This window comes from Lynx canadensis, chromosome A3, assembly GCF_007474595.2.
Source record: "Lynx canadensis isolate LIC74 chromosome A3, mLynCan4.pri.v2, whole genome shotgun sequence".
Taxonomy (NCBI): Eukaryota; Metazoa; Chordata; class Mammalia; order Carnivora; family Felidae; genus Lynx; species Lynx canadensis.
In genome coordinates this window covers 100,103,667-100,128,512 of record NC_044305.1, presented here as the reverse complement: position 1 = coordinate 100,128,512, position 24,846 = coordinate 100,103,667, and the positions used below count along the sequence as shown (strand labels likewise).

The window sequence follows — 24,846 nt, the reverse complement described above, 5'->3', positions numbered from 1 at the left end:
CCCCTCGCGAGCTCTGATTGGCCTCTCTTGTCCTCGTGATGCTCGGCCCCGCCCGCGTCCCTCCTCCGCATCCGCGCGGGGGAGCGGACAGTCTGATGCTGAATGGGCGCGAGCGCTGCGCCGGGGGCGGGCGGGGGCGCGGGGCCCTGGACTGGAGGCCGGCCGGCGCCCCCTCCCTAGCATGCGGACGAAGGCGGCCGGCGGCGCGGAGCGGCGTCCCCTGCAGCTGCGAACGGAGGCGGCGGCGGCGGCGGCACCTGCCGGCCGAGGTAAGTGGCGCAGCCCCCTTCTCGGCGTAGCGGGGCCCGCGGGCTGGGGGCGGCGGTGGCCATCAGTCCCTAACCCTGCCTGGCTGGGGCTTGGCGGCTCCTCCCCGGCCCCGCGGGCGGCTCCCAGGGCACGGCGCCCCTGGACGCGCCTCGCGGGGGCGCGGGCTGGGAGTCGTGGCTCCGGGCCGCGTGGACGGGGCAGGGGGCGCCGCGGCCCACGCAAGTGTGGACGCGGTGGAGGCTCAGGGGTGAACCGCCAGGTTGTCGAGTCCAGCCGCAGTGGCCCTTTCTCCCCCGGTGTTCCGCAGCGGCTCGGGGTTTAATTCATTGCTGGAAGCTTCCGAGCCAGCAGAGCCGAGTTAACTCATTTCCCTGGGACGGGATTGGGGGACCCTCTGCAGTGTAACTAGCAGCTCCCAAAACTGCCCTTTGCATCCTTCCATAAGGCGGGATGTGTGGCGTCTGTACGTAGAAATTCGCCAGTGACCTTCCTCGCCCCCCTCTGCAGCCAGCCCTACGAAAGAGACACGTTTTGGTGACCGTTTGCTTTCCTCTGAATTGTAAGCAGTGACTTGACATAGGCATGCATTCATTATACGCCTTTAGTGTGTAAATAACTCAAGGATTTTGGAGAGCATCTCTCAGAGGTGCCGGGCTAATAGGGAGAGGCGGGGGCTTGTCTCTGCCCCACACCAGCTGGGTGACCTTGGCCAATACATATCCCCTTGAGGGGCTCTGTTTCCTGGTCGCTGCTGGGAAGCTTGAGCTGCTGCTGATGGCTGTGGTCCCTTTCAGGCCTCTGGTTCAGTGGTTCTGACCGAATAATGTGTTTACCCGTTAAAGGGGTCCTACAAATCAGCTGACTTGAAAGATGAATTTTATGTTCTCATGTCTTAATTCGTGTAGGTGGCCTTTGCTTAATTATGGATCGCTCTTTTAAAAGAGAAAATAGTTTTATGTGCTGCGTTTCGCATCCTTGACTTGCCTGCTTGTGGTGCCAAGCACCCAGCTCAGTACTGGGGTTACAAAGAGGAAGAAGACTCATCTCCTGCCCTCTGGTGTTTAGCCTCACTCTCCTCTTGTTTTATAACTGCTAATCCTCTTCCAGAGAGGGATGCGTATCCTGAAACTGTGAGGAAGAGGAATTCATGTCTGTTGAGTGAAGGGGCACAGACTCAAAAACATGATGGGTTGTGGTTTCACTTGTGTAATCCGGAAAGCTGGACAGTTTAGAAGAATGTCTTACATTTCTAGTCTTAGAGCCAGGATCACCTAAATTCCAACACATGCTTAGACAGGAGAGAGTGCTGTGAACTGCCAGAGCACTATAACCAAGATGTCATGGTTCTTTTTCCATGTCTGTCCATTATGTGAGTGCTGCTGTTTCTGTAAGATGAAATGGACCTTATTTGTGATTAGCAGCCATTTCTTCCTCTAAGCCAGAAAAGAAATGAGTGAGATGGGAAGGTATGAGGGAGTTAATGGAAGTGTGAGATGGCCAACAGGCGTATATTCTAAAAAGTCATTTTATGGTTACCTATTTTGAAAATGCTTATAATTTTGGCCCAGATGGCTAAGTTAGTCCCATGCTGTTTGGCAGCAGTGAGGGGAATTTATCTAGCAAGTTGGCTCTTGGGAGGTGAACAGACTATAATAAAAAAGGTTTAGCGCTCTCTGTGGGAGTCCATCCAGGTGCTGGGGGCTGAAGGGGGATGTCTGGGAGCCAGGAGTTCCTGGGAGGATTAAAACTCACCTTCCACACCCTTCTAGTTCATGAGGAACAAATTAATCTGAACTGCCTGTGGAGGGTTGAGATCATTCCCAGAGGGCATGCTCCATGATTTTAAGTCTAGCTGGGCAGCCTTAGCAGAAATAAAACAGCTGGGAAGATATACAGTGATGGTACAAACTTCCTAACTGCAGAGAAAGGAGAAGCAAGGGCTGAATCAGTGTGAAAGGCCTAAATTAGCCAAGGCATCCAAAATGGGGAGGGGTTGCAAATCACCAGCCTGGTGTGGGAAGAAGCCGTAAATATGGATAGCAACGTGTGGGGCTCCTCAGGGAGAAAGAACCAGCTTAAGCACACCTGCAGAGGGGGAGCAAGGAAGAAGTGTGAGGGAGTGGGGGAACAATGAGGTTAGAGGGTACAAAGACACTTCCAGGCATGTCTTACCTGGACAGCTTTTTCTTTCCTTCTTTCTTTTTAAAGTATAGCACACATACTAGAAAAGTAGACACGCTGTAAGTGTACTGTTCACAAGTTTTCCAAACTGAACACACCCACGCACTCAGATCAAGAAGCAGGAGCTCCCCGTGTGCTCCCTTCCAGTCCCTACCTCCCTGGGGGCAACCCACCACACCTGACAGTTCCATGCGTGTATAAATGGATCCTGCAGTATCCTACATCTTTCCTAATGAGTTAGGTTTCTGAGATTCACTCGTGACGCTGCCTCTTGCTGTAGTGTGCTTCCTCTCAGTGCTGATTTGGCCTTTGGGTGATTAATATATCACATATTTGTGCACTATTGATGGACATTTGGGCAGTTTCCAGCATTTGGCTATTGCACATAACGTTGCTGTGACTGTTCTCGTACCCATCTTTGGTATACATACGTATGCATTTCTGATGGTGGTATGGTAGGTGTGTGATTGCTGGGTAATGGGCGTGTGTATACTCAGCTTTGGGAGCTGCAGGCAAAGCCATGTTATTCCAATTTTTTAATAACTACGTTGTTATTAGTGTGGTCATCATATGGTTATTATATGGTAATTAGTAGTTAATTTTTATTAGTGTAGTGTTAGTTTTATAATAGTACCTCCTTACTACTAGCTGATGAGGGCAACACCAAGTTTTCACCAAGGAGACAGGCAGGAGTCTTACCAGGAGTCATGATCAGTTTCTATCTGGCTGTGCCCCATGCCCCATATTCTCTTGGCAAGTGCAGTCAGCTCCATGCCCCGGTCTCCCGAGTCACGCAGCAGCACAGGCCGAGCTGTGGGCAACCCAAGAGTTCTGTTGTCAGGGAAAAGTTTCTCTGGCCAAACTGCTTTAACTTATCTCAGCTCCCAGTTCCCTGCAAGCACTTCTGGGAACCTCTCCTCCCTTTTGCTTTCTAAACATTGTACTTTCTATATATTTTTTAGCTCCTTTTTTTTTTTTAATGTTTATTTGTTTTTGAGAGAGAGAGAGAAAGAGAGTGAGCATGGGAGGGGCAGAGAGAGAGAGGGAGACAGAATCTGAAGCCAGCTTCAGGCTCTGAGCTGTCAGCACAGAGCCAGACACGGGGCTTGAACCCACCAACTGTGAGATCATGACCTGAGCTGAAGAAATCAAGAGTTGGACATTAAACCGACTGAGCCACCCAGGCGCCCCTCAGCTTCTGCTTTTTTATCCTCTTCTATCTTGTTCTTCACCTCCTTTCTGCTTCTGACAAACATCTCGGTCTCATTTCCTATTTAGACTCTAGTGGCAAGAGAGGAAGAGAGTATGGTCCTTTAACAGGGCTCCCAATACTCTCCTCCCTTTGCTTGTTATTTTCTGCAGTCACATCCTTAGTTTTCCAGGACTTGGTGGTTGGTGTAGGCTTCTTGCTTATCCTTTCTCTAGTCCAGTGGAACTGTAACTCAAGCCACACATAATTCAAAATTTTCTAGTAGCTACATTTAAAAAGTTGAAAAGAAACAGTTGTATCGAAGTTGCAATTTCTGAGGAATATAAGAACTTCTAAACTGTTATGCACCTAATAACACAGCTTCAAACAATGTAAAGTAAAAAGTGACAGAAGAATAAAAAAAAAAGTTGACAAATCTGCCACCAAAGTGAGAGAGATTTTATTATACATCTTTCAGTAACTGATAGAACAAGCTGACTGAAAACCAGTAAAGGGTTATTCCAGCAAACAATAAGCTTGATCCAACTGTTTATATAGAAAATATGGTCCCACAAATGAAGATTGTACTTTTACAAAAATTGAGTATACACCTGGTCATGAAATAAGTTCTAACATGTTTAAAATAACCAGTATCATACAGAACAAGTTCTCTGGCCACAGTGCAACTAAATTATATCAGTTTTAAATGCTATTTTGGAAAAAAAGTGAAAATTTGAATTTAAAAATATTTAGGCTTGAGAGATAAGTCATAATAATAAACATATGTGTCAAAAGTTGTAGGATGACTTATACACTTAAACTATTAGGTACAGTCTTAATTGCTCATATTAACAAGAAAAATAGCAAAAATTAATGATTTAATTAGCTAAATTAAGACATTAGGAACATAGCAATTAAAATGAATCCAACAAATTAGAAGGAAGGGAACTTTAAAAAAAAGGTGAAATTAATTTTAATAATATATTTTAGTTAACCCAGTATGTCCAGTATATTCTGAAATTAATCTAAAAATTGTTAATGAGCAATTTAAATTTTCGTGTTCATACTCGGTCTTTAAAGCCTGGTGTGTAACTTACTTATATAGAGCACATCTCAATTTGGTTTGGCCACATTTGAAGTACTTAACAGCCACATGTGGCTAGTGGCAACTGTACTGGACAGCACAGCTCTGGATCTTAGCCTGTTTTAAACATTGAGCTGATTTGTCTTGATAAAGGGGACAGTCAGGGCTAACTGTGGTGGTGGGGTTCAGTTTTCTGCCAAGGAAATCTAGGATCGTAGGAATCTGGCAGTGTTCAGTGGCTGGCAAAGGAGGAGTGGGCTTTTTGTGAAAAGCTTAGTAAACCCACTCCCCTCCTAACAAACCTACATGCTACAACACATAGATAGGTCAGAAGAAAAGATAAATGCTATACTGACTCACTTTATTGTCACCTGCTCTAGACTAGACGACTAGACTAGAGCAGGTGACAATAAAGTGAGTCAGTATAGCATGCATATATATATATATATATATATATATATATATAGTCATTTTTTATGTATATGTCATTATACGTACAGCTCATTTAATTTTCACAAAAGCCATGTGAGTTTGGTATCATTATTATCCCCATTTTACAAATGAGGATGTTGAGGCTCAGAGGGGTTAAGAAACTAATAAAGTGTAGGGGACGGAGTCTGGGGAAAGTGTCTAGGGGACATTCTGACTCAGGCAGTCTGACCTGGAGGTGGCAAGGAGGCAAATGCATCCCTCCCTTTGCAGCACATAGTGTGTTCCTGCCGCATGCTTGAGAACAACTCCTGTGGAAATTCTTGGAAAGGTCATCCGAGGTGGCTGAGATGGCCTTGTTCCCTGTCCAGGTTGGCGTGTTCCCCTGCAGGCCATCGTCACTCCCCTGGGTCTCCACAGCAGGCTCCTAACTGGTCTCAGGGCACAAGAGGACTTCCCCATCTCCAGTGTGGCTCAAGAGAGGTCTCTCCAAAATCCAGTTCCAATTAACTTCCTACCCAGTTGCTCCTTTTATCTCAGGATAAAAAAATTTCCCATTTCCAGCAGGCCATGGCATGGTCTGCTTCTTTTCTCTAGCTTCTTTTGGTACCTTATTCCCTCCTGGGCTGGACCTTCAGGCACTCCATGTGAAATTTTCCCCTCCGTGCCTGCTGTCACTGCTCAGGTGACAACCTGCCTGCCCACTGAGTTCTACTCATTCCTTCCTGGGAGGACCTTTCCTAACCCCTTCCCAGACACACACACACACACACACACACACACACACCCTCAAATCTAAAACATCTTGTAACACAGCCCTCATGTTCAATGTAGAATAAATTTGAAAGAAATACTATGAAAATAATTACATTTGTGATAGATCTACTTGTCTGATTTTTAAAATAAGATCATGAGAGCCTTTTGAAAAAGAGACTGTGTCCGTCTGGCCATTGCTGTAGCCCCAGGCACGTACTCCATGCTTGATTAAAACTGCTTATATGAGGGGCTCCTGGTGGCTCAGTCGGTTGAGCCTCTGACTTCGGCTCAAGTCATGATCTCACATGATCAAATGTGAGTTCGAGCCCCATATCGGCCTGCTGCTGCTGTAAGCACGGGGCCTGCTTAGGATCCTCTGTCCCCTTCTCTTTCTGCTCCTCCCCCGCTCATGCTTTCTCTCTCTAAAAAATAAATAAAACATTTTAAAAAACCTAAAAACCTGCTTATATGAGGATTGCTTGGGTGGCTCAGTTAGTTAAGTATCCAACTTCGGCTCAGGTCATGATCTCATTGTTTGAGCCCCATGTCAGGCACTGTGCTGACAGCTCGGAGCCTGGAGCCTGCTTTGGATTCTGTGTCTCCCTATCTCTCTGCCCCTTCCCCATTCATGCCCTGTCTCTCTCCCTCTCTCAAAAAAATGAATAAACATTAAAAAAAAAAAAAACAAACCCTGCTTATATGATTGGCAGCATGCTTCTTTGGGGCCTGCCCAAATAATGATTTCCCAAATATTTGGAGCAAAGAGGAAAAGGGATATGTGATTGGGTTATAAAAGGAAATTCTTTGTTTTAGCCATGCCTCTTATAGACCTAAATACCTGTTGTTGGTTTTAAGAGTTCAAACATATTTAACTTTCTCTGAGCTTAAAGTGCCCCAAACAAAACTTTCCTTTTTTCTTCTCTAAGACTGTTCCCACTCCTTCAGTCTCAAAACAGCCAGGGCCTGTCAAACTTCAGGTCCCAATTGTGGTCCCTCCAGTTCCTTTTCTAGGGCCATTTTAGGCTTTTCTTTTCTTTTCTTTTCTTTTCTTTTCTTTTCTTTTCTTTCATATGTTTATTTATTTATTTTGAGAGGGGGAGAGAGAAACAGAGAGAGAACTTGCATGCTCGTGAGGGAGGGGCAGAGAGAGAGGGAGAAAGAGAATCCGAAGCAGGCTCTGCGCTGACAGCCCTGAAGCCGGGCTTGATTTTATGAACCGTGAGATCATGACCTGAGCTGAAATCAAGTGTCAGATGCTTAACCTACTGAGTCACACAGGTGCCCCTGGGGTCACTTTCTGATTTGAGTTTTATGTGACTAGCTTGCTGCTTCTAGGACGACGTGGCTTACAGAATACTGGATCATGACATAAACTACCTAGCAAATCCTTGACCTCTGTTTCCCTATCCACCTGGACAGCTGCTCCCTGAGAAATATTGCTGAGGTCTTGTTTGACGATGTCACTTCATAATTTCAAGACTTAGGAACCCATATCCCAACCCTTTCTTTTTGGGGGTGGGATCTTGGTAATTTCAGAATTTGCACACACACTTTCACATCGTCTCATCCCCTATGTTTCCCATTAGGAAGGTCCTCGTGTTGGAGCCTATTTACATTGGGTCCCAGAGTTGATTTTGTTAACTATTATTTCTACTGACTTTCCCGTTCTGTTAAGTATTATTTCTTCATCCCTACTACTTATATCCTTTAGATCAAGAGGGAAATCTTCCATTAAAAAGGTACCTTCTATGAGCTCTGTGCTGACAGCTCAGAGCCTGGAGCCTGCTTCAGATTCTATGTTTCCCTCTCTCTCTGCCCATCCCCTGCTCATGCTCTGTCTCTCTCTCTTAAAAATAAATAAAAATTAAAAAAAAATTTTAAAGGTACCTTCTAGATTTTGCGCTATTTGTAGTATTCATGGGATTGCCACCGACTTGTTCTCCTTTACATATTCTGCACATATAATTTGCAATCACAGGGGCCCCCCACTGGAGAGCTCTTATGTAAGGTGTTTTCTTAGAGCTTAGACGGACCCAAAGAGGAGGGGCAGTTCTCTAAGCAGTCTTCCCCCATTTATTCCAGTGTCTGTCTTATTCCCTCTGGTCTCCTTCTCTGAGGGGTACCCCCACCTCTGCCATTAAGTCCCCTCAGAGAATGGTGCAGTGGTGGCACTGCGTGGAGCCCTCTTGCCTGCTCTTTGCTCTTTTTCCTTCCTATTACTGGCCTGCATTTGTTATGCAGGCCAGACCTCAGCTGGCAGGGTGCTAGAATAACAGCCCCTGCCAGCTCAGTCACCACATTCTGTGTGGCATCTTTCTTCACATCTCTTGATCGGCCCCCTCCTCACGGGGTCTGCTCTGGCTCGGTTGCAGTGACCTCCGTGACCTCTCCTTAGCTGCCTTCAGCCCACTTCCCATCGTGAGCTGGCCAGCCTGCTCCAGAGCCACGTAGGGCTGCCTGGCACCCCCTCCTTTGAGGCCAGTGTGGAGGTTGTGGTTCCGTCTTAGGCACATCTGCCGCTCTCGCCAGGTCCCCCGTGATCGGGCCAGAGCATGCCTCTGTGGGTATTTTCACATGGTATTTCTTCTGTCTGGATGCCTGTTCCTGTCTTCTGTCTCTGAAGTCTTGCCCATCCTTTAGGGACTCGTTTACACATTATCTCCTCAGGGAAGCCTCCCTGATGTCCTGTGACGGAGATGACAGTTCCTTGCTCGGGGTGCTCCAGGTGTATTGCTTCCCCTCTACCGTGGCGTTATTTGGTATTTTGGGTATGAAGGTATTTTGGCCTTCCCTGGCTGGATTATTCATTTAAAGAAGAACGGGGCTGTGTCTTTTTATCTTTATATTCCCAGCGCCTGGTATATGGAAAGTGCTTATTAAATGTTTATTTAGGCTCTTTCCTTGGTTTGGTTGTTGTTGATAGTGCTGCTGTAAACATCAGGGTGCATGTACCCCTTTGAATCTGTATTTGTGTGTCCTTTGGATAAAGACCTAGTAGTGCAGTTGCTGGGTCGCAGGGTTGTTCTATTTTTAACTTTTTGAGGAATCTCCGTACTGTTTTCCAGAGTGGCCGCACCAGTTTGCATTCCCACCAACAGTGCAGGAGAGTCCCTTTCTGTGCATCCTTGCCAACTTCTGTTGTTCCCTGAGTTGTTAATGTTAGCCATTCTGACAGGTATGAGATGGTATCTCATCATGGTTTTGCTTTTTTTATTATTTTTTTATTACAAAAAAAATTTTTTTAATGTTTATTTATTTTTGAGACAGAGAGACAGAGCATGAACAGGGGAGGGGCAGAGGTGGGGTGGGGAACACAGAATCCGAAGCAGGCTCCAGGCTCCGAGCTGTCAGCACAGAGCCCAATGTGGGGCTTGAACTCACAACCCGTGAGGTCAGGACCTGAGCCGAAGTCGGACGCTTAACTGAGTGAGCCACCCAGGCGCCCCCATCATGGTTTTTTTGATTTGTATTTCCCTGATGATGAGTGATGTTGAGCATCTTTTCATGTGTCTGTTAGCCATCTGGATGTCTTCCTTTTAAAAATGTGTATTCATGTCTTCCTCCCATTTCTTCACTGGATTATTTATTTTTTGGGTGTTGAGTTTGATAAGTTCTTTGTAGATTTTAGATACTAACCCTGTATCAGATATGTCATTTGCAAATATCTTCTCCCATTCCATAGGCTGCCTTTTAATTTTGTTGATTGTTTCCTTTGGTGTTTATAGCAGCATTATCAACAATAGCCAAACTATGGAAAGAGCCCAAATATCCATCAACTATGAATGCATAAAGAAGATGTGGTATCTATATACAATGGAATATTACTCAGCCATCAGAAACAATGAAACCTTGCCATTTGCAGCGACGTGGATGGAGCTAGAGTGTATTATGCTAAGCAAAATAAGTCAGCCAGAGAAAGACAAGTACCATATGATTTCACTCATATGTGGAGTTTAGGAAACAAAACCAACAAACATTTGGGAAGGGGGGCAGAAAAAGAGAGAGAAGCAAACTATAAGAATCTCTTAATGATAAAGAACAAACTGAGGGTTGATGGAGGGAGGTGGGTGGGGGATGGGCTGAATGGGTGATGGGTGTTAAGGAGGGCACTTATTATGGTGAGCACTGGGTGTTATATGTAAGTTATGATCACTAAATTCTACTGAAACCAATATTACACTATATGCTAACTAACTAGAACTTAAATGAAAATTTGGAAGAAAAAAATGTTTATTTAAAGGATTGTTAGGGGGGGAGCAAAGCAAATTATACAACAATATGGACCAGCCCTCTGCAACTGGGGGTTTACAAGAGAATTAAGCCCTGCTACTCTAGGGCAACCATTGTAAGTTATGAGTAAATTTCTCTCCCATGCTTCCGGAATGATTCTAGTTATAGACCATCCTTGGAAGAATTGGGAAAATAGGTATTCAGATCCTTTTGGGCTCAATTCTCTAGCCAAACCCAGCTTGAAGAGGCCTGGTATAGACTCTTTGATCCCAATCCTGATAAAATATACATATACAAACAGTAAAGACTGATGGAATTGAAGACCAGAATGTTAACAGTGGCTATTACTGGGTCGTAGTATGACAAGCAGTATGTGATTTCAAAATGTTCTTTCCACTCTTGTATAATTTCTGAAGTTTCTAACTTTTTGATAATAGACTTGTAAAAAATACTTTTTGAATAAGCCAAGCCAGAGTTCTTAAAGCTGACCACCTCCTCTAAGGCAGTAGTGAGTTGGGGTTTTTGTTTTTAAACGTAACAACATGACCAGGAATCGTGGAGCTGAGCCCCTCAGCGTTGCCGCTGGAGAATCGGGCCTCAGGTGTGAGGATGACTCTGGCTGTCAGCTCTCTGGACGTGGGTGTCTCTTTTTGCTGGCGCTGGACACCTTCGAATTGAAGGGCTGAGTTTCTAGCAGGCATGCTCACCATGAGAGGACCTAGCATGCACATGGATACTCACATATACTCTCAAAAGTAAATCTAGGGGCGCCTGGGAGGCTCAGTCGGTTAAGCATCCCACTTCGGCTCAGGTCCTGATCCCACAGTTTGTGAGTTCGAGCCCCACATCGAGCTCTGTGCTGACAGCTCAGAGCCTGGAGCCTGCTTTGGATTCTGTGTCTCCCTTTCTCTCTGCCCCTCACCTACTAACTCTCTGTCTCTTTCTCTCTCTCAAAAATAAACATTTTAAAAAAAGGTAAATATAGAGGTGTTTTTCCCCCTTGATTGCTCAGAGTGAATGTAACCCAGCGTTATTTGAATTAAGTCTCACATGCTAATTCTTGCTTATGACTTACTGCTTCAACCAGCCCTATTTTTTCCCCTGAAGTTTGACCTTGTTTGTCCTCATACAGGATTTCATTCTTATTCCAGCAAGAATCCACCAGTGGCTGCTGAAATAAGTATTTAATGAGAACAGGGTATTTATTTAGTGCCTAAGTATCTTCCATCAAGTTACTTATTAATTACAAAGGAAAAATAGTAACTTGACAGCAGGGAAACCTGCCTCACGCTACTTTAACCAGTTGATCAAATTGAACATCACCAGGAGTGAGACAGTCAGCATCGTGTGGCTCCTGACAAAATGCATCGAGAAGAACACAGCATCAGTCTGTGATGTTTCTGCCAAAAATGTAAACTTGAATATAATCATGAAGAAATTGACAAACCCCAAATGAGGGACATTCTATAAAATAACTGGCCTGTGCTTGTCAAAAAATGCCAACGTCATTAAAGATAAAGGAACTGTTTCAGCTTGAAGGAGGTTGAAAAGATATGACAGCTGAATGCCACATGTGCTCCTTTTTGCTCTAGGGCCATTATTGGGACTACTAGAGAAATTCGTAGAAGTTCTTTAGATTAGATGGTATTGAAACAACAAAAGCTGCTTGATTTTTATCATTATGTTGTGGTTGTGTAAGGGAATATCTTTGTCTTTAGGAAATACTAAAATGTTAAAATATTTACAGGGGGAATATCATCATGTTTTCAACTACTTTCAAACGGGTAAAAAAGTAATATGCATATTATATTGTATTATGTAGCAAGACAGAGCAAATGTGGTAGAATGTTACCAGTTGGGGAGTCTGGGTGAAAGGTATCCAGGAATTTTTTTTGTACTGTTCATGCAATCTTTCTGTAAGTTTGGGATTATGTCAAAAAACAGAGTTAATAGAGTTTAAAAACTCGGAAGTCTGCAGGTCATGGTGCTGTGGCAAGTCTAGCATCAGAAGCCACATGGGGCTTTTCAGGGTCTCCCCTTTCCGTGGTCATTAATGAAGTCATTACCCACAACGCTGAGCTCCCTTCAGCATTGGCTCTGCTCCCCCGGGCGTCAGCAGAAGACAGGGTGCAAGATCACCAAAAGTGCAGCTTCACCTGACAGGAAGGTTTCTTTCTTCTGCTGTCCGCTGCTCCCTTTCCAGAGACTTGACTCCTGCTGGCTGTCTTCAGGTAGCCTGGTCAGCCAGCTCTGATCCACACATTTACCTGGTTTAGACTAGACCTACCACTGTCCTGTAACAGAGGCTTCCCAGGCAGAATGTAACTTCGGAAATATATTTAAACACAGTTGAGAGTGTTGATGCATGAGATCAGTGCACTTCACCAAGAAGCTTTGGTTGAGCGCTTGCCAATAAGTAAGGCACAGGGCCCGCAGAGGGTATGCTTTGCTTAAAGCTTTGGCATCAGTCAAAGATGGTCCACCCTCCTGCTTGATGGAACCTCAGATTGTATGTTTTGGCAAAAATCCCGCATCTTTTGCGTTCTGCATAAGCAGGGGCGGGGTCTTGTCCAGCCCCCACTGCATTTCATACAGTTTAGGACAACGTTCTATGTTTTGGCTGGAGTCTCTCCTGTGGGGTGGGGTGACAGGGGCTATTCTTGGATTCAGAAGGGGAGCTCTACGCTAGGGCCTGAGGTGGGTGTGTGGGTGGATCTGCTTATCAGTATTTGCAGAGAGGAGTTCCTCTGAAACTGTCCAGCCCTAGGGAACAGAATATGATAAGAACAGTGAAGCCTCTATACCTCCTTCCTGTCTTTCTTTCCCTTCCAGCTCTCCTTTCACAGAATTTCCTAACCCTCAGCCTCCACTCCATTTTCTCCACTCTGTGTCCCCCACTCCTCTCTTTCCCCTTTAATTTTTTTAAACCCATCTCCCTCCACTTATTCCAGCTTCCTATTTCTCTCTCCTAAATGGCCATAATGTATGAGCGTCCATTGAATCAGCTAAGATTTATGTTTCCTGTTCTCACTTTGAAAAGTAGGTGAGACTCATAAATTTTAGTGGAAGAAGAGGCAGTGGAAATGTTCTCATCCAATCCTGCTTTTTACATCTTAGCAAACATCCTAAAGAATGACTTGGCCATTATCAAACAGCCAAACAGTGAGACTGTTTTAATCTCTTTTCCTCTTAAGAAACAAAACAAAACAGACCCAGCTTCTCTTCTATTTCCCATGGCGGTGGGGGGGCCAATCATTTGACTTTGTTTGTCTCCTTTCCCCAGGGCCCTGCACGTGCGCACGCACACACACACACACACACACACACACACACACACTGATTCTCATTTGAAAAATCCCATCCCTGTTCTCCATGATATAGGCATGCTCTGGACAGTTCACAAATGCCCAGTGGTTGTGACATCTGGACACAGGGAAGGATCTGGTCCTCACGTCTGCACGTTAGGACCATGCTAACTCTGGGTTAGCTATTCTGCGGGAATCTGGGTACGGGCCTCTGATGAGTGCGTTCATTCATTTGTTGGTTCATTCCTTCAGCAAGTAGTTAAGTACTTCTTACATGCTAGGCACTGTTTTAGGTTCTGAGGTTATAGCAGAGAACACAATTACCAGAACCTCTTTTCTAGGAAGCTTATGTTTTAGTGGGGAGAGCAGACAACAGGCAAATATGTCTGAGTCCTAAAGAGTACTGTGAAGTAAAGCAGGGGTGAATAACAGGGCTTAGGGGTGGGGATGCTCTTTTACAAGGAAGGTGACTTTTGAATAAAGACCAGAATAAAGATCGTAAGGGAGAGAGCCACCTGGAGGCCTGGCAGAGACAAATGAAGACCCTGAGGTGGGGTGGGGGTGGAAACAAGAGACCTCTAGGCTGAAGGGGAGTGAGGAGGGAGGGGAGTATAAAAAGAGAGGTAGGGAGGGGAAGAAGGTTCTGGATTTGACCCCGCAAGAGGTGCTGCTCTCTTGACATCTTTGTCATGTTAGTAAAATCTTGGAGAAACACCATGTGTAGTTTCTGGGCATGTTCGAGTTTTGGAGAATGTTTATGTATTCCAAGGACTCAGAATTAATTGCCTTAGCATCTTTAAACATGTAAAAAGCCAGCAACTGAGTGAAAGTAATGGTGTATTCTCAGCCTTAGAGGAATGCTGGTTGATTAGCAGTAGATTAAAACGCACACCTCGGAATCATTGAAGTGCTTGCATTTAAAAAAAAAAATTTTTTTTAACGTTTATTTTTGAGACAGAGAGAGAGCATGAACGGGGGAGGGTCAGAGAGAGAAGGAGACACAGAATCTGAAACAGGCTTCAGGCTCTGAGCTGTCATCACAGAACCCAATGCAGGGCTCGAACTCACGGACTGCGAGATCATGACCTGAGCCGAAGTCAGATGCTTAACTGACTGAGCCACCCAGGCACCCCTGAAGTGCTTGCATTTTGGTTGGTGGGCAAAACTAGTAGAGTGTGGATGCATTCATGGAGCAACGCTTTTATTTTTCATTTCAGTAGACAGGTCCTTGTAACTGCACAGTTTGTAGGAGGACCTGAAAATCTTTAGGCTGAAATCTGTTGTTAATTACAGCTTACCAGAGAGCAGAGTTTCTCAAGGTACCACACCCACATAACTCAGGGGAACTTGCTTAAAATGCACATTTGGTGTCCTTGCCTGTTCCTAGCAGGTGGGAAATTCTGGAGATGAGGTCTGGGAATCTCCATACTTTACAGCCTTTTCCAGTGGTTCTTGTGCATGCTCAGGTTGGAGAACCATTGGCCAAGACAGTGGTGGAGGCATTGACTATTTATTTCTTCTTATTATTTACTTACACAATAGATGTTCATTACTCACAGTTCTGGAGGCTGGAAACCCAAGATCAAAACACTGACAGATCCTGTGTCTGGTGAGAGCCCTTTCCTGGTTCACAGATAACCATCTTTGCATATCCTCACCTAGTGGAAGGCACTGGTCATTTCAGTTGAATGAATCGTAGAAGACAGGAGATGATTGGGTGTGGTCTCAGCACCAGAGCTCTTCCAGCACTTCCTTTGTGGTCTTGATATCGTGGGTGAAATTTCACATTCCTAAAAGACAAGTAAGACACTGCCTACCCAGTAGAAACAGGGCAGGATGGTGTAGAGGGAGTTTTCCCCCTTGGGTGGAGGGAGCGGAATGGGATAAAGGTGCTTTGCTTTGATCGTATGGATCCAGGAATGAGTGTGGCCCTTCCATCCCCATGTACACCTGGAACTCGCATACCCTGCAGGCTGGTGCTCTGCCCTGACTGCTGCGTGAATGCAGGCCTGTGCCTGTCTGTTGGCTTACACATTGCACAGGTGAGAACACGAACACTTACCTTGATGAATCCAGTTTCTTGAGACCATGCAATGCGAACCAAATATTAAAAATATTAGATCCTGAAACTCAAGTATCTTCGACTTTTAGTTCACAGTCTTTGGTTTTCCGTTTTTGAGGTGAGTTTAGTTACCCTCAATACTTTAGGAATATGGCAGTGTTGGAATGTTCATACAGACGGTGATTTTATCCCAATGGATAGAGTTTTGCCCCCCAGGGGACATTTGGCAATGTCTGGAGACAGTTTTGATTGTCACAGCTGGGAGAGATGAGCAGGACCAGAGATGCTAGTGGCATCTGGGGAGCAGAGGCCAGGGATGCTGCTACACATCGTACACAAGACAGCCTCCCACAACAAAGAATCACCCAGCCCCAAATGTCAGTAGTGCTGAGCTGAAGAAACCCCACAAAAGATCAGTTGCATGCCTCTTATCTGTGTTGTGTCTTAGGATTCTTTTTTTTTTAAGTTTATTTAGTGTGTGTGTGTGTGTGTGTGTGTGTGTGTGTGTGAGAGAGAGAGAGAGAGAGAGAGAGAGAGAGAGAGAGAGAACACTCAACAAGTGGGGTGGGAGGGGGCGGGCAGAGAGAGGGAGAGACAGAATCCCAAGTAAGCTCTGGGACATCAGCACAGAGCCTGATGTGGGGCTTGAACTCAGTAACCGTGAGCTCATGACCTGAGCCAAGACCAAGAGACAGATGCTTAACCGACTGTGCCACCCATGCACCCCTATGTCTTAGGATTCCAAGTGAGCTTTCATACAAACAAAGTTCCACAGCTAAAACTGGTTTGGAATTACCTAGATTGTCTGCCTGGGTGGACAGGAGGACAGGTTGACTTCTGGAATCAGTAGGAGAAAAGTAACATGTCACGCAGAGCTCTGGAAGCCATAGGTAAGGCCCTGGACTAGAGTACTCTTGAGCTTTTCTGACAAAACCGCCGTTCCCCTACTTGCAGCTGCCTCTCCCTGTGGGGTGGGGGTAGGAGCGAGTTTAGTGTAGAACTTCACTGGTCCCTGCTGCTGCCCTGGGCCCCCCAGCCCTGCCGCTTTTGCCCTGTGCCCACGTTTGGGCTTTGGCGAGACAGCCCAGGAGTCAGCTCTGTGACTCGACCCTGTCTGTGTGTGTGCTGAGTGGCAGGTGCCGTGCTTCTAAACAGCCTCCTTGCTCCCATGGCCCTCCCCACACCACTATGGATACATTCTTGTCATCACTTCCCTCCACCTTGGGTTTCTAGAAAGTGGGGACTCATTCCAGACTCCCATCTGTCATGTCGTCTCTGCATGCCCACAGAATCGATGAAATGAACGTTTAGAAATCACCCCTTTTGTGTGTGGGCACCCATTATTACTTGTTTAGGATAAAGCAGTATAAAGTGCATTTTGTTCAGGACCTCTCAGGCTGCTTTCTTAAATAATTGGACTTCAGAGTGCTTTGAAACCCAGGCTTGGAATTGTCATGTCAGGGTTACTGATTTTGCTCAATATTTCCTTTTGTGATTTCCAGCGGTACTTCCTGTGTTCCTTCCCTTCCTCCCTGACCCCTTGAAGGTGGGCTTACCAAGGTTAAGAAGGCTCTGCACTGTGTTCTTCCCCTCCGGGATCTTATCTCTTTAGAGCAGTCTTAACTGCTACCTTTATCGAAATGTCCCCGGACCTTATCTGTTATGGCACATCCTACTATTGACGGTTACAGATCCCGTTTCCTTCCTTACTGACAGAACCCTAATTTTGTTTGGGGAAGCCTGTGGCCCAGCTTGTAAAAGTTCCTGGCTAACTTCGCAGCTGGAGGTAGCCACGTGATGCCGTTCCCATTCTGGCCAAAGAGATATAAATGAGCGACAAACAGATGTAAATGGAAGCCTGTGGTTTCTAGTTTCCGGGGAAGGTTTCCCTCGCCTGATATAGGTGCTTCCCCTTCCTTTGCATCTCGTCCCTCTTCTCCTTCCTGCCTGGACTGTGGAATGGAGGCTGGCCACGTATGAATGCTAGAGGAACAGAAGCTTGGGGGGTGGGGGGGTGGGTGTGTGGCATTGCATCAGCCTGGCCTGCTTGCCCCTAGATTTCTGGTTCTGTGAGAGAACGAAACCTGACTTGGCTAAAAGCCATGATACCCAGGTTTCTGTTACATGCAGCCAAGGGCACCCCCTGACTGATATTCCAGGGCCCCAAGCCTGGGTTCTCAGTTGTAGCAAGACATATCAGCCTGGTGGCCCACAGGCGTCTGAGACTCAGCAGGGCCAAACTGACCTTTGTGTCCCCATAGCTTCCATCCTTGTGACCTTTCTCTACAGAGAGCTCCACCATCCTCCCTATCACTTGAGCTGTCTTCCCTCCTGCCTGCTAAGCACATCTGGTCTATCCCAAGCCTTGTCGGTGCTGCAGCCGAAGCCCTTCCTCTCCCCACTGCTGCTGCCATCTTTGCTGAGGCACCCAGGATCTGCGGCTGGGAATGCTGGGCTGGCTCCCCACCAGCCTCCGGTATCAGGCTCTCCACCCCTGCCCCTGCTATCCTTGCTGCTTCCCCATTGATTTTCTTCCACATTTCATGACGCTTCTTGAATAAAGTCCGCAAGGGCTTCTTGTGATTGTCCATGACCTTCTGCAGTCTTCCATATGACCTCATGGCATGTCTTAGGTTGGGTTCCATAGAAGCAGAGCCTGAAACAGGATTCAGGGGCCCCTGGTTCATTGAGGGGGCTGCCGGGAGAAAGGGGTGAGGCTGGGGTGGGGGGAGAGACAGGGAAAGGAGCTGAGCACAGCTGTGTTCCCAGCTGATTCCAGGCGTTCTCCTGGAGGCACGAGGGCTAGTCTTTTGTACCTCCTCAATCATTTGGGTGGGGCTGTAGGACACATCTGCTGAGTGGGGGCAGATGCGTGCTGTTGGCAGCGGGCATTCACAGCTGATCTGTGGCCCCAGCCCTTGGGTGTCCAACAGGACCACAATATTGCCTTAACTCCTGCCTGCACCCCACCCCCACCCCATGCCAGTCATTTGCCGTTCCCCAAACTAACCAGGCCTCTGCCCTTTGCTCATTCCATTCCTTCTGCCCATAGAGTGCCTCTTCCCTCCCTGCCCAGCCCCTCTGCTGTGCCCCCTGCTCGTGCTGTGCATTCTCCTGGGCACCCCAAGGCTGTCTTTTCCCCAAGGACAGGCTTCCTGCCTCGTCTTCTGTTCTCCTTTATCAAGTAGAAGCCTTCATCTCAAACACAAAACCCAAACACGATCTAAGTGACTATTTTCTCAACTTTCCCTGGATGGTACATACCTTATACCAGTCTTGTTAAAGGAGAGAAGTTAATTTATTCCATACTGTGGATGCCTGAGGGTTTAATTGTCTCAGACCGGGTGGGCAGGGCTGTCTGCCGGAGTGGATGTTGTGTTGAGCCTCCAGCCAAATTTCCACCTGTCTCCAGGTCATCTTTGTCTAGTTGTTTATCATCTCAAATTCACCACATCATCACAAAACTACAAAAATTGACTCCCATCCCTGTCTTCCCGTAACTGGGATGCAGCTTTACGCTTGCTCACTTATCGCGGCTGATTGCCTTCCTTTTATCATTTCTCAGTAGATCTCTGTCCTGTCCCTTCTTCCTGCTCCTCACCAGGGCAGGCCTCGGGCTCCCCTTTCATCTGGACAGCAGCGAGCACTCAGTATCCTGCCTCGCTGTCCCTCAATGGGCAACCTAGCATGCAGCTATGAAGTCCTCTGCTCCCAGAATCCTCCCACCTTAAAAGGCATGTTCTTTCAGCTGCTGCCATATTAACATTTAAGCTGTATCTGTTCTCCTTTCCAGGCAGTGCACTCCAGCCATGTTGGCTTACTCATCTCAAGTTCACATTTTTGTTTATAACAGTCTGTGCCTTGGCATGCCTTCATTATTAAAATGAAAAACACTTCACATATTCGCATACGTTCCCTTCCTAAAGCACCCCAGGTGGAAGGGCATGGACTTGGAGGTGAATAGATGTAGGTTGGAATTCTTGGCCCCTTATCCACGTATGACCTTTGGCAGGTTAAATGCATCGCAGTCCAATGAAGGGGGTGTTTTTAGGATTCGGTGATATTGTGTGTAGGCTTTACCTCCCAATAAATATGAATGCCCTGTCCACTCTTGTACCAGTAGTTGTCTATATTGGTAATTTGGCAGTTCCTCGTGTCCTGCTTTGTGGTGTCTGTTCTAATCTTGTCTTGAATGGTTAATTTTTCATTCTGAAAATGTTAGTGCCATTTCTACAAATAGACCGAAAACCTGGGCCTGGCCCTTTATCCATCTGGGCCTGGCCCTTTATGCATCAGGGCCTTAATAAGAATTATTTCTTCACCAGGCATGTAAGCATTTGAGAAGGATATGTTATGTTTTTATGTGTGAGTAGAAATACATAATTTTGAAAGCCAAGACTTTTCTGCATAAAGATGCTTAGCAAAGCCATGATATGGAGGCTCTTATCCCAGCAGTTTGGGCGGGAAGAGGGCCAGACTTATGAGTCCTGGACCCTAGCACTTAGGAGGAGGCAGTAGGGGAAGAGCTGCCCACGAAGGCGGCGGGGAAGGAGAGCAGGAGGGACAGAAGACAGGCAATCCGTTGGTGATGGCCTGCCAACAGAAGTCCTTGGGCGAGTGCCTGAAACCACCATCACCTCTGAAACTCTCATAAGAAACCAAGTATTTGTTCAATAAGTATGTATTAGGTGCCTATTATGTGCCTCTTACCATTCTAGGCACTGTGAATTCAGTGGTGAGCAAAGTGAAGACCCCTGCTTCCTTGCAGTCTGTACTCTGGTGGGGGAGACAAGAGACAAATGTATATTAAAAGGGAAAAATGTATAAATAACATGTCTCCTGATAGTAAGTGTTCCAAAGACCAAATAAAGCATGCACATAGGAATCAACATAGGCAGTTTTGGTAAGTAGGGCATATCTGTAGTAGTTCCATTATTCTAGACTAAGCAGTCTTCGTGTTACGTAAATGAATTGACTCGAGCGGAGGGTTCCGATCACCAAAGTGAGTTCAGTCTGTGTGTGCACGTGCACAGGCTGGCAGGGGTGGCTTTCGTGTGGAGCAGTGTTCGTGACACTCTGCTTCTCCAGCTGATGCTGGCGAGTGCGAGCCCTCGGAAGCTCTAGGAATACTGCGGTCATCCTTCATTCATCTGTTGATTTCACTCACCAGTTTTTTGAAGACCCCTGATGCTCAGGTAGAGCCAGGCATGCGGCTTCCACACAGTGGCAGGGGGAGCTCAGACCACCAGGACTTGCTGAGTGTCAATGTTCTTCATTTTGCTTCTGCATAAATATATTTTTTTCCCAACTCAGCAGACCCCCCCCCCACAAAATATAGTAACTTAGAAACTTACAGTTCCTACTACTTTTTTTTTTTTTTTGCCTTTAAGTGCTTCATTTATGATATAGTGTCCCCAACACACTAAGAGATGCTTCAGGGTTCCTAAAAATATTTTTCATTTGAGTGGTTTTCAAATTTCTTTTCATCCTAGGGGAAGGACCCTTCCTCCCGCCATGAAAATGTCTTTAAGTTTGCAGAGATTAAAACGGTAATGCACAGAATGCAAAATGAAAAATAAACTTATCCACAATTGTTGATTATGATCGAGAAGCCCTGGAGATCGATCGGGGCTGGGAATGAAAGAGAGAAACCTAAGGGGAAGGTTTGCAGCTTGGGTGGCTGAGTGGATGGTGCACCTTCAAAATAATGTGAAGAATAGAGGCAATGCCAGGTTCTGCTCTGTACTGTTGTCTGAGATGAAGACCGTAGGCAGGTTGTTGGACACATAGTCTGAGCTTGGGTGACAGGTCTGCACAGGGAGTTGGGTCTAGGGGTTACTCCCTTGAGGACATGGGTTAAAGGCTGGTGGTGGAATCTGGTGGTATTCAGGGAGGAGATTGTGCTGGGGGTGGAGACCAGGACCCTGGAGGCATAAGATGTGCATGTGGGAGTTCAAGGGAAGATTTAAGAAGTTTTAAAGGAGGTGTGTTTCCAAGGTATCCGAGGCATGGTGTGTAGACTGGTTGAAGGGAGGTAGACAGGCTGGAAACAGCTTGGCCGTCGCAGGGAGCAGTGACAGCGAGGGGCCAGTGACCAGTGAGCACTGAGCATTGAGAGGTTCTGCAGGTTGAGAAAGGGTTTGGAGGAGTATGTGAGGGGCTTCAAGAGGATGTTGTTTCTCCAGAGATACCAGGAAGGGGAATGGAATCGACTCCATGATAGGACTGGAGCCAAAACTGTGGCTGGAAGTGAGGGTGACCAAAAGGCACAAGAGCCTTAAAGCCCCAACAGATGAAGCATATCAAATGAGACTGGGTGCCTGTAAGTTCCCTTTCTGTGGGATAATAGTAGCAACACCCAGCAAGTACATGGTGCTTATGATGTGCAGTCACTTTCTCCATGTGAATTCTATGAAGTTGGTAATACTGCTACACCCATTTTACAGATGAGGAAATGGAGCTGCAGGAGTTACAGTGATTTGCCCAAAGTTTCCCCACTGGTAGGTGGAGGAGCTGAGCCCAGGTGACGAGCTGTAGATACTATGTTCTCATACTCCTTCTCATGAGGTCCTCTCCAGTATGATTAGAAAAAAACAAAACAGCTTTTTTTTTTTTGAGCATATGAGCAGGACTAGACCTGCTGTCACCCCCAGAGCCCCTCCTTTCCTTGAACAATCCCACTTTCCTGAAAGTGGCACGAGAGCATCATCTGATATACTAGTCACTGTCCAGCAGGAAACCAGAAACGATGTTGATGCTTCTGGCAGGGAGGGTTTTCATGCAGGGGATTGATCACAAAGACATCGGCAGGCTTGGAGATAGCAAAGTAAGAGAGAAGTGTCAGCCAGAGATCAGGAAGCTTCTGTCACCCGGGGCTGAGGCTTGTACTTGTCACAAAGCTTCTGGAGATGCCATTACTTCTCTCAAGTAGAAACCGCAGACACTGGATGCCCACTGATGCTGTGGAGTCACATGTAGTCGCCCTCCCTTGCCTGTGACTGTCACCACCCCTGTCAGAACCTGCACTGCGTCAGGGGACCGGAAAGGTTGCTTCCTCCTCTTGTCTTCCAGTCTTCTACCAGGACATCCCCCAGTCACAGCTCAGCAGGAAGCCGGCTGGCCACAGTCTGAGGAAGGAAATTCACAGGCGTACAGCCTGCGGGGCAGTGCTGTCCAGCACACCAGTGACAGGCAGAGGTGGAGACCCGCTTCTCTCTGACACTGTGGTGTCTGGGTTTGCTGGAGGTCCACCTTGGCGCAAATCATGTGTCATTCTGGTTGTAAAAACAGAGACATCTTAGAATGTCTGTTTTATATACATATAGGTTCCAGGTAGCCTGCTGGTTCCCACCACTTGGCTGGCCATGCATTTGAGTAACCTCAAGTTGTGGTGTTTAAAAACGTTCCAGGGTCTCAGTTGTTGTTCAGGAAGGGTTTACTAGTGAGGTCCTTGGCAGTGTTTTTTGAAACTCTTCAGAAGGATACTTGTCTACAAAAATCCTGCACTGTAGTGCTACACAGTTAAAATTAGAACTGATGGAGAGATTGTTTCTAGGAGCAGAAAGACTAAATACTTGAATGTCAGTTTGATAAAAGATTTTGTTCAGAGGAAATGACACAACTTGAATGGAAATGAAGTGTATAATGAGATATAACTGTCTCTTGGCCAAATGACTATAATAAAGATATTATTTCTTAAATTAATATATAAATTTATCATAATAGCGTAATATAATAGGTGCCTATATTAGTTGAGATATGACTTCACTTTTAATTAACAATATCTTAAGCAAGACAGAAGTTTAGTTCTCCACCTTATAACAGCCCAGAGGCAGGCAGTCCCAGGTAGAATGCCCATGGGGTTGTCCAGGAACCCAGGCCCCTTCTCTGTTGTTGCTTCACCATCCCTTGGTGACGTGCTCTCTGTGTGGTCCAGAGTGGCTCATCATGTGTCAGTATTTCAGTCAGCAGGAAAAGAGATAAAGGTGTATGCCAAGGAATACACCCTGGAAGTTATACAAGTCACTTTTGCTCATATCTCATTGGCTAGAACTTAGTCACAAGGCCATACCTAATTCCAAGGGAGGCTGGGAAATGTAGAGTCTTCCTGTTGGGAGGCCATGCACCCTAGCTAAAAATCCAGAATTCTACCAAGTTGTCAGGAAGGGGGAAACTGATATTGGGGGGGGGGGGGGAGAATGTATTGATTTCTACTATAGTACCCCTTGGAATATTATTTAGAAATTGAAAATTTGAGAATAAAATTAATTCAAAAGAATAAGTAGGCAAGCATACCCAAGAACATATAACTTTTTAAGAAAAATGTCTTTTAAAATTGCCATATTTTCTTTTTTTTGTTAGTGTAACGCTTTTGTTGTTTTAAATATAACATTTCCTCTTAATATATATATATATATATATATATATATATATATATAAAACACTTTCTCTTTGAACTTTTATTATAGAAAACTTCAGATGTACAAAAGCATTAGAGTATTGAGAAAGGTTTAATGAGCCCCATGTGTCTAGTACCCAGCTTTGACACTTAATCCGTTTAATTAATTAACTAAAAAAAATTTTTTTTGAGGGAGAAAGAGAGTGTGACAAGTGAGCAGGAGAGGGAGAGAGAGGGAGAGGGAGAGCGAGAGCGAGAGATAGGGAGGGAGGGAGAGAGAATCTTAAGCAGGCTCCACACCTGCTTAACCCCAAAGCAGGGCTCAATCTCATGACCCTGGAATTGTGACTTGAGCCAAAATCAAGAGTCGGTTCTCAACTGATTGAGCCATCCACATGCCCCAATACTTAATCAGTTTAAAGCTAGAGTTGCCTTATCTATCCCCCACCTCCCCGCCTATCCCCTTCCTGATTTTTTTTGAAGCAGATCTCATTTTTCCTGTTTCATCTGTAAATAGTTCTGTATGCACCTTTAAAAGGTAAAGGCTCTTTAAAAACTAATTAGACTTTTTATTTGGGGATAATTGTAGATTCGTGTGCAGTTGTAAAAAAATAATACAGAGAGATCCCATGTACCGCTTACCCAGTTTCCCCCACCAGTAGCCTCTTGCAAAACCATAGTATAATATCACAGCTATGATATTGATAGGGGTATAGTCAAGACACAGAATATTTACATCAACACAAGGATCCAACCACACCCACTACCCCTTTCCATAACTCCTGACAACTACCAATCTGTTCTTCATTTCTGTATTGTGACCTTTCAAGAATGTTATATACCTGGAATCATACAATATGTGAACTTTTAGTATTAGCTCAGCATAGTTACCTCTAGATTCATTCAAGTTGTTGGGTGTATCATTAATTCATTCTTTTTTAT

General features: G+C 45.8%; 1 protein-coding gene across 5 annotated transcripts in view; it reads left to right on the top strand.

Moving 5' to 3' along the window:
• The first annotated feature begins 94 nt into the window (after positions 1 to 94).
• Positions 95 to 24,846, top strand: part of ST3GAL5 (ST3 beta-galactoside alpha-2,3-sialyltransferase 5) — a 49,219-nt gene continuing 24,467 nt past the window's right edge. For all 5 annotated transcript variants that reach the window (XM_030311034.1, XM_030311032.1, XM_030311031.1 and 2 more), the window contains exon 1: positions 95 to 269. In XM_030311034.1, the coding sequence (XP_030166894.1) occupies positions 182 to 269 (88 nt within the window). In that variant the 5' untranslated portion in view covers positions 95 to 181. The remainder of the gene's footprint in view (positions 270 to 24,846) is intronic.